The following is a 10,445-nucleotide window of genomic DNA, read 5'->3' on the forward strand; positions in this document are numbered from 1 at the left end:
TGACACGGCACCATTTACTGTAGGTTAAGAACTACGTTTCCCGAACGCATTGTGTTTTAGAGATATGTCGTGGCATGCTGGCCGGTTTCTTATGAAGTGACCACACGCGCAAATTGTAACGTTAAGCCAGTAGAAATGTTGTGTTGCTTGATACGTTCAGAAAAAACGTGATGCTGGGCGGTCACAAGCAACATTTGGGGAGACACACACGGTTTTCCCTTTAGACAGCTCCATGTCTTTCTCTCGAGTCCAGTGTAGTCTACTCGCCCATTGTAAATTTTCGCTCGTACAAGCGACGCCCACCCCCTGTGTGTTGCTGTGTGTGTGTGTGTGTGTGTGTGTGGGGGGGGGGTATTAATTAATTAATTTCTTTGTAAATCTTTAGAATACAAAAAGTGCAGCACAATGTTCTTTACGATAGACTCTGCATTGTTTTAAGTATATACTTTAGATTAGACAGTCAGTCTAAAACTTATTTAAGATTTCTGCTCATTGCATTTTCTAAATATTTACTGGTCTGCTTTTCTTTTTTCAGGTTGGATGTGGAAATGCAAAGAATGCAGCAAGCATTTTTCAATAAGATCTGAGATACTGAAGCACTTGAGACGTGACCATCAGTTTCACGGTAGGCGGCGTCCCTATCCATGCATCTACGCACAATGTCCCTGTTCGTCCAAGACATGGAATGGTCTTCAGAAACATCTCTCTAGAAATCATTCTTCTCTGGAGTCCCAACAAAGACACTCTTTCAAGTGTTACATTTGTGGAAACAATCAGCTTTCTACTGAGCACGTTTTTTTTCAACATATCCATGAACATCTGAGGAAATATGAAGTCGTCCCATGTATGTTTAATGGTTGCTCTTTCAAAACCAACATATACAGCAGTTTCCTGAGCCATAAATTGAGGAAACATCAGTCATGCACAATTAATGACTTTAAAAGTGGAATAGTTGTCACATCACTCATTCCCAATCCGCCTGACTCCGACTTGAATGAAGAATTAGAGCCAGCCACTGAAGAGTCAAGAGATTTGGAAAAGGAAGTTGAACTGAAATTAGCTTCACTTTTGCTTAAATTAGAACATACATATTTAGTCTCGAGTGCAGCTGTAAATGAATTGCTCGAGGACCTAGAACATCTCATTGGAGCTGTCTCTGTGCCGGGTAGTATAGCAGCAATTAACCAGCATTTGGAAGATAATAATTGTCATGTGGAAGCATCTGTTGTTCAACAGTTAGCCACTGTTCTTTGTTCTTCACATCCAATTCATAAAGCAATTGGGAAACAAGGGCCATTGTCTACTAGTTGGAAGCGCAAGTCGTATTATAAAAGAGAATTCGGCGTAGTGTCTCCCTTGGAATACATTCTTGATAAAAGAAACAAAAAGTCATTACAGTATGTATCTGTGCTGAAAACATTGCAGCAAATTTTAAATTCAGATGCAATTTTGGCAAAAACAGTGCATTTGAGAGAGAGATATCAGTCATCAGAGAGTGGTAAAACAGTTTATAGTTGTCCTTTTGATGGTGAATTTTTCAGAAACAACACACTTCTGTCTGCAGACTGTGCTATTTCACTAAATCTTTATGGAGATGAGTACGAGGTCTGCAATCCAATTGGGACATCACGAAGAAAACATAAAATCTGTGGCTTCTATTGGACTTTAGGCAATCTGATCCCTGGTTGTCAGTCTTCACTGTCATCAATTTACTTGGCTCTTCTAGTCAAAAGTGATGATTTGAAAGCGTATGGCTATGAGACAGTACTAGAGCCACTCATAAGTGATTTAATTTCATTAGAAGAGCACGGTGTCTTTTTGCCAAAGTTAGGGAAATGTGTTAGGGGAACCATCCAGTGTGTGATAGCTGATAACCTTGGAGCACACGGTATCGCAGGGTTTGTTGAGAGCTTTTCAAGTGGGCACATTTGTCGATTTTGTACAGCATCTAGGTCAGAAATTCTAACTAAAAGTGTAGATAGTGGAGCGTTTACATTAAGAACAGAACAGATTCACTCAGAACACCTCAAAACCCTTGAACAAGATTCCCTAAGTAATTTCTGTGGTGTCAAGAGAAGATGTGTCCTCTCTGAGAAACTTAGTCATTTCAAAGTTACCACAGGTTTCCCCCCAGATCTTGTCCATGATTTATTTGAAGGAATAGTACCTGCAGAGATTGCTCTTTGTCTCTCTGTTTTCACATCCAAGAAGTACTTTACTCTTGCATATTTAAACGAGTCTATACTAGCTTTCCCCTTTAAGTGGACAGACAAAGTTAATTGTCCCCATCCAGTGCCTTTGAACTTTGCATCTCGAAAGACGATAGGAGGCAATTCTCACGAAAACTGGAGTCTCTTAAGGTTTTTCCCCTTCCTTGTCGGTCAAAAGGTACCTGTGGATGAACCGGCATGGAAAATACTGACTGACTTAAAAGATCTAGTCGATCTTATCGTCTCACCTGTCCATACAGAGGAATCTATTGGGTATTTGAATTTCAAGATATCAGAGCACAGAGTGCGACTTAGAGAGGTTTTCCCAGACTACAATCTGCTGCCTAAGCATCACCTGTTGGAACATTATCCTCAGCTTATTCGTAAGTTTGGACCACTAGTGTGTCTTTGGACTTTACGATACGAAGCCAAGCACAGTTTTTTTAAAAGAGTTGTTCGTTATACAAGATCTTTCAAGAATGTTTTGCTGTCTTTGGCGGAGCGACATCAATTTTACATGGCACAGCAGATATTTATGTACTCTCAAAAACCTCTTTTGGAAGTGTCATCTGTCTCAAGCCTCTCTGTTGATGTGTTAAAAGAAGATATTGCACAAGCTATACGGCTCAAACACCCAACAATGGATAATGTGTGCCTGGCTAAAAATGTTACTTTCAATGGATTCAACTACAGAAATGGAATGATACTTGCACATGGGTCTTTGGAGGGACATCCAGAATTCACTGAGATCATCCACATGTTTATTCTGGAGGAGAGACTTTTTTTCATTGTGAAGAAGCTGAGAGTGTGGCACTGGGAACACTTCAGGGCTTTCGAACTTGAAGTGAGCCCTACCAAAGACATAACACTTGTGGCATCAGATGAACTGACTGATCCATATCCCCTGGTAGCTTACACTGTGGGAGGAGTGCGTTTCATTACCCTGAAGAGATATATTCAAATTTAAGGTCTGCATTGCATTTTTCCCTTTCTTTAAACATTATTTAAGGTCTGCATATTCATCAAGTCATTCTATTTGCATACAATTCATTCTACTAATCACATTCTAAAATCTGCACTAAACTGACACTGTACTAACTTAAAAGTACATTATGCATGGTGGGCAGAGAAGCTATTGCAACTATTCAGCCCGTTGCAACTGCATATTTCTAAATGGGATATTTTCCAGAATGTTAACTTTGTATTAACCTTATATTTGCTAGTTGACAAATGTCTACTGGAAATTCAAAATGAATACTTAAAATGTCGTCATGGTGGTGGTAAGTATTTGTGAAAAGGGTAACATTTGTGAACGAGCACAGCATATATTCAGGAAATTGACTTCTAAAATAGTTACATTATCTACCTCTAATGGGGCATGGATACACTGTGTGACTGGATTAACCTAGAGGGGTGAACATGCTGTGACGATGGACTAACGGACAGGGACGCTGATGGTATAAAAGGAGTATGGACACAATGTTGTATTAGACTAACTTAAAAGGTCACTGATGCACCTTACTTATTGCAACTCTAAGCTGTCATCTCAGCTGCATGTTGACACAAGGTGGTTGTGAATGTGAATTAATATGTTCTCTCTGTCTCTCCTTTTGTTCTTCTGCCATCCAGGATTTGATTCCAGCTTCCTGAACTTCACTGGCCATCTACATCAACACATCTTGAGAGCCAACTTAGCAGTATGGCCACTCCCATCCGACTCCTCATCTTGTTGGGTGGCGAAAGTGCAGAGAGGATGGAATTATCAACGATGCCGGACACAGTTGAGGAGCTCATTGAACAGGTCAAAAACGTATGCAAACTTTGTGGAGACATCAGGCTGCAATACAAGGATGATGACTTTGGTGGAACATTTGTTAACTTGAGCTCAACTTCAATGATCAAAGATCTCACTACAATCAAGATCATACAAGCTGCTCCTGATATTGTTCTGAGTTTCATTGAAAGTGTCCCATCTGATTTGAGTGACTTAGACACAAGCCTGGTCTCACGAAACACTGATACAGATGACACAGTCATACTCAGCCGCAGCTCCTCTGACAGTGAGGGACTGAGAAAAGAGCCGTGGCCGAAGGAGTTCATTATCCCGCCCTTCTCCCTTGAAACAGAAGGTCAACTTCAGAGAGGGAATTCAGAATATGCACAGAACCAAACCAGACTGACTCCTTCATCAAAAATGCTGTCTGACATACTGGAAAGATTGGCAGAGAAGATTTTTTCCTACAAGGCGTACCCCACTGATGCAGACCTGAGTGAAGTTGCAGAGGCTCTGACAAGGAGACATCCCTGCCTGAGACAACCAGACTCCTTCAATGAGAGTTATGGATGGAAACTGAAGCTCAAGAGTAAGATGCACAACTACCGCACTCAGCTGAGGTCACATGGACTTTCGTCTGAGCTCATGGTGAACACACTGAAGTCCAAGTCACGAGAAGATGCTGATCCCTTCCCAGCAAAGAATGTCAAAAAGGCAAGAAGAGGTGAGACCAATTACTATCCTCAACCCAGCGGAGACAGTCCTGAAAACCTCGAGCAAGAAAGAGCATCTCTTCTGACAGAAATAAAGATAAGAAATAATGAGAGAACCATACGGGAGAAGATGGCCAGGACTTTTCAGTTCAGGAGGCAAGAGATTGTGGATCAGAAGCCAACCATCGAAAACCTCATGGAAAGATGGCCAGCTTTATTTCAGATGGGAGAGGTACTCTTTTCACAACTTTTTGTATACGTCAGTCAATTTCAACATGCAGTTGTAATGCTCACACTACCCTGGACTTTTTTTTATTATTGTTTTTCTTAAGCCTTTTCCAAGCTCCTGGTCATTGTAATGGGGGCAGCTGTTTGTTCACATTTTTTTTTTTTTTTAAATCTTGATTTATTCCCAAAAACATTCAAAAGGTTATGCAACACCAGCGCACAACTAGCAAACCGCTTTTGGGTAAAATATTTGGAGTTGACCCATGTTTTTAAGTTTTAAAATGTAAACAAAAGCTACCTCCATTAGAATAGCTCAGATCTCGGAAAGGGCTGAGCCGAAAAATGCAGCATCACCGGGTTCTGGCAAGTCAAGGGTTGCAACAGCATATTGAAAATGTTGTTACCTTGTGTTGGACAATGCTGTCAGTATTGCAACTGTAAACTGCACCTAGATGTCTTTTTTATCTTTCTGCTACTTTGTAATGCATCGTCCTCTTCTTTACTCTGTGTAGGACAATGCTATCAGTGTTGCAACAGTACACTGTGCCTTACCTTGTTTAAATTGCTCCTTGTAACTCGCTTTGAACAAAGGCATCTGCTAAATGCTTATGTAATGTAAAATGACTGAAGTGGTCCTTTCAGCCAATAGATGTTTTTTTTGTAATTATTTCACATTATTCTTTAATTTAAAAGTGTATTGCGTACTGTTTTCTTGTGTACAGGTTGATGCAGAGTTTCAGCGGGTTACTGCAGTTCCCCTCCTGACCAGATTTATGGCGCACCTGGACAAGCACTCCCCGCAGCTACTGAAGATCTTCAGAAAGAAGGGAGGGACCACTAAAGCAAAAACTGCCGCGATCCTGGAGTTTCTTGATCAGGTATGATATGCAGTATATAATTAGCCACTAACGACAGCCTTTGTCCTTCTACATGAAGTGGAGGTGCAACTGTCATGTATTGGTTTGCTGATGTGCAATTGATATACATGGGATGTTGATTGTGTGCCAACTTGTTTTGCACCATATTCACAAAACCATTTAAAAAAAATAAAACGAATGTGGACCTATGAGTCCATTAATATGTAGCTCATAGAAAAAAAATTGTGCACCTGTCACTAAGAATTTAAGGTGTCACTGTCATGTAGCATTTGTGGAAAATAATTAATGTATGAGTGTTTTGCACCAAAGTTACTTTGAGGGTATAGAAACCCAAACGGGAGCCATCCAGTCTGTCTTCATATTTAAAGAGGAACTACCAGTGGCCTCTGGCATATGTAGAATCTCTCCCATGGATTCAATATTGATCAGGCGCACACTGTGAAATCACTGTTTATGGTAGAGCTGGGAATTGTGTTGCTAGACTAGCCTACACATTGCATAGTAACAGTTTTGATTGTCCCTGAAGGGTGCTGATGCCGATATCAGAAGGGAGTGCATCCTCAAAGCTCTCATCATCTACCTAGGAGAACATGTGGAGGACCTATTAAAGGAATACATGGTATGTCCAGATATATTCTGTCACCGATTATTCAACTTCATTAATCGTGGGAGACCACCTATGCTGTTATATGTAGTTATTCATGAGGTGTGCCAGACTGCAGTTGTTCAGTTGCATTTTTCAAATATTTTGCCTCAGGTGTCCCAGAAAGATCAAGCCGTGCAGGAGCTGGAGAGGACCACCATGGCAGTCTTCGTCTTCAGAGAGAATTCAAGCCTTCTCCAACAGCCCCAAGACGTCGGGATTATCATTGATGGTGTGGAAGTCCTCAATGAGTTGCCTTCTGTTGCAGCAGGAGTTGTAATGCTCTTTGGACTTTGCTATGCTCTTAACATGGAATATCCACAGGGTTTCAGGTTCACCTTTGAGGCCCTTCAGAAGATCCTGATGGAGCTTGGTTCCAACAAGATGACTTCCAAGATTCGCAAACTCAGTGGTGAACTCAAAACTGCACAGTAGTGTATGTGTGCTTAGTGTGTGCTTAGTAGTTGCCACTGGCTTTTATTTAAGAGGTAGTCAACCTCAGCAGCACTTGATTGTACAAGCTCATGGGGTCACTTTCATGGAGTGCTTTTGTTGGATTTTGAGTTTGGTTTTTTTTTCTTTTTTTTTTTTCAATATGATGTTAAGAGATGACACTCGTTCCCAAAAAAAGCAAATATTTCATTCAAGTTAAGTTGTACGTGTAAAGTACACAACAATGAGTACACCCAGTTTCAAAATCAACATTTTGAACAATATATCAGTAAGCATGCAAATTATATCCAAAATGCGCATAGGTAAAACATCCGTTTGACTTACAACTGAAAAGTAAGGTTAATTCATCAACACAACTTGAGATTCAACTTAGCACCACTCCGATCTGACTCATTACTGCAGTCAATATCAAGCTATCTGCTCCTGATATTGTTCTGAGTTTCATAGAAACTGAAAGTGTCCCATCGGATTTGAGTGACTTAGACACAACCCTCATCTCACCAAACACTGATAGACAATAGTCATACTCAAGTTATATTCTTAGCATTACTTTTCTGTTGTAAGTGCAACAGATGTTGTTAAACTTCTTCTATGCACATTTAGGAAATAACCAGTGTACTTTTCGGTATTTTTGAAAATTTTACTTTTCAACTGGTTTGTTCATTATCATAGTGCACTGTCTGTTGAGTTAGTATGTAGTTGCCACCAGATTCTAAATTTAGAGATAAATGTCAGTGGCGATTGGCTGTTTGGGGCCATGGGGTCATTTTCATGGTGTGATGTTGCCTTTAACATTTTGTTGGGATTTGAGTATTTTCAGTTCAGATGTGTATGAACAGTACAACAATGATGGGGTACACCCCTTTTTTAGAACAATATTCAATTAGCACACAAGTTATTTGCAAGAGGTTTCAGGTTCACCTTTGAGGCCTTTCAGAAGATTCGGATGGCGCTTGGTTCCAACAAGATGACTTCCAAGATTCATAAACATAACGGTGAACTCAAAACTGCTCAGTAATGTATATTTTTGTGTGTGCAGTGTGAAGATAAAACATCTGCTGGGGTTACCACAGAAAAGTAAGGTTAATACAGCAAACACAACTTAGCAATATGGCCTCTCCTATCTGACTCCTCATCTTGTTGAGTGGCGAAAGTGCAGAGAGGATGGAATTATCAAGGATGCTGGACACAGTTGAGGAGCTTATTGAACAGGTCAAAACATATGCAAACTTTGTGGAGACATCAGGCTACAATACAAGGATGATGACTTTGGTGGAACATTTGTTAACTTGAGCTCAACACCCATGATCAAAGATCTGACCACAGTCAAGATCATACAGGATGCTCCTGATATTGTTCTGAGTTTCATTGAAAGTGTCCCATCTGATTTGAGTGACTTTGATCATGGAGGTTGCACTCAAGTCAACACATTTTCTGCCAAAGAATTTACCCCAGTCCGATCATACAATCAGCTCCTGATATTGTTCTGACTTTCCTAGACGGTGTTCTATCTGATTTCAGTGACTTGGTCACAAGCCCCGTCTCACGAAACACTGATACAGATGACTCACTTGTGCTCACGTTACAGTCTTAACCTTCCTTTCCTGTTGTAAGCTCAACAGATGTTATATAAACTCAATACACATTTTGGAAATAACTTGTGTACTTTTTGAAATATTGTCAATTTTACTATTCAAAGGCGTGTTCATTATCACTGTGCATGGTACATTGATATAGCCTGTAGTTGCCACTGAGGTAGAAGACCAATGTTAGTGGCAATTGCTTGCATGGTGTCCTTTTCATGGAATACCATTTAATTTTGTGCTTTACGTTCTGAGTATTGAGTAGTCTCTGATCTCTAGAGACAGCACTCCTTAAGCAATAATAAATACCTCAGTTAGCCTAATGAAAGTTCAGATCAGATGAGCCTGTGGCCCATTAATGTCCATCCATTTCATTTGCTTGGTAAGCCATCCATCTTCATCTATCTTTCGGATGTAACAAACTGTATATGGAGTAACAATTACATGTTTATATTTGTTTCTGAACATGCTACCTCATTTCCCCCTTTTTGACTTGTGAGAAATAAATGACATTGAAAGAAACACTTGCTCGAGGGTGTTGGGTGGTGTCTTGTAAAGTGTGATAGGAATGATTCAAATAGTTTTAAATTAAATGTAAAAAGGAATTTCACAGTGCCAATGAATTAACTGGTGTAAATGCCTGAATATTAGTTTGGTTCAATGTAAATTTATTTGATTGAACCAAACTAATATTTTTAAATTGAACCAATGTCAACATTTTAGTTTGGTTCCAAAACTAAAAAGTAAATAATTTAACTTGAATAAAGCTGAATAATTAATATTGGGTCAAGTTAAGAAATATGGTTTGAGTCAAAATTAAATAATCATGTTGTGCCAAACGACTTAATTTAGCTTCTGTCAAGTCAAATATATTAGATGCATAAAATGGACATCAATTTTTTTGGTTTAAGCTAGGTCAATCTTTTTACAGTGTAGCAGGTTGATAAGCAGGGTATAAATCAAGCACAGGAAGTGTAATGAAACAAGATGGTGATTGAGTGTACTATTGAAAAACAAATCTTTTTTTTTTGTAAGCTTGACAAGGAAAGACAAAGCTGTATCAAACAAGAGCAATCAAAGACGGTAACCTTTTAGCCAGCCCGCACCCTCCTAGTGACACAACACCTTCAGCATTGCTACTAGGCAGGTGAAGAGCAATGCAAGTCATTTCTGAGCCCAGGAACTCCACCCACGTTATCAGGGAAGCAATCAACTTTGAACAGCTTCAACGGCCCTGGGTAGAGACGTATTCAAAGCAGTGATGTGGTTTAAGCAGAGATGTTCTATTGGGACTAAGAAAATGTTTGATTTAAAATTTGACACAGCCTTTCCTGGCCTCGACCAGTAGCAAACCAAGGGAGCTGGGTCAACCATGCCGTTGAGATGCCGTCATTTTATGCTCTAGGTCAGACCAAGTCTCGAAGAGATTGGAAACTCGATGATAATCAGGTTGGCAACCTGTCCCCCTGGCGAAAAGTTGGATATACATGATGTGTGTAAAGTATTTGGTGTCCCTTGGCCCCATGAATGAAACACACTGAAGGCAGACAGACAGACTGTCAGACAGACAGACAGACAGACAGACAGACAGACAGACAGACAGGCAGACAGACAGACAGACAGACAGACAGACAGACAGACAGACAGACAGACAGACAGACAGACAGACCTGGCTCAACCCAAGAAGTCCAACAGCTACAGTCTTTGATCAGCCTAATTTATAGTAACTACCACACCTATATGTGTAAATGAACATTCAAACCCACAGCAGGGTGATGCTGGAAGTGGATGATGTGAGCAGAATGAACTCCCAATGACTGTATAACAACCACATTTCCAGATATTAATAAATGCTTAAAGGTACACTGTGCAGGAAATGGTCAAAAAAGGTACTGCAACTATGCTGATCATTGAAACGGGGCTGCCTATTGCCAAATTTGATCTTTACATGACATTTTACTAA

At 40.1% G+C, this 10,445-nt stretch overlaps 1 protein-coding gene across 3 annotated transcripts; it reads left to right on the top strand.

Moving 5' to 3' along the window:
• The first annotated feature begins 551 nt into the window (after positions 1-551).
• LOC134443656 (uncharacterized) lies at positions 552-8,954 on the top strand. Of its 3 annotated transcripts, none has more exons than XM_063193305.1 (4): positions 552-625; positions 3,840-4,929; positions 5,648-5,803; positions 6,330-8,954. In XM_063193305.1, exons 2-4 carry the CDS (start codon positions 3,910-3,912, stop codon positions 6,879-6,881), a joined length of 1,728 nt encoding a protein of 575 aa, XP_063049375.1. In that variant the 5' UTR covers positions 552-625; positions 3,840-3,909; the 3' UTR covers positions 6,882-8,954. The 3 variants fall into 3 exon arrangements, with proteins under 3 accessions (XP_063049375.1, XP_063049376.1, XP_063049374.1); XM_063193306.1 differs by lacking the exon at positions 552-625 and having other exon boundaries at positions 3,659-4,929; positions 6,330-6,422; positions 6,561-8,954; XM_063193304.1 differs by lacking the exon at positions 552-625 and having other exon boundaries at positions 3,659-4,929.
• Positions 8,955-10,445: the final 1,491 nt, after the last annotated feature.

The sequence above is a fragment of the Engraulis encrasicolus genome, unplaced genomic scaffold, assembly GCF_034702125.1.
Source record: "Engraulis encrasicolus isolate BLACKSEA-1 unplaced genomic scaffold, IST_EnEncr_1.0 scaffold_346_np1212, whole genome shotgun sequence".
Classification (NCBI taxonomy): domain Eukaryota; kingdom Metazoa; phylum Chordata; class Actinopteri; order Clupeiformes; family Engraulidae; genus Engraulis; species Engraulis encrasicolus.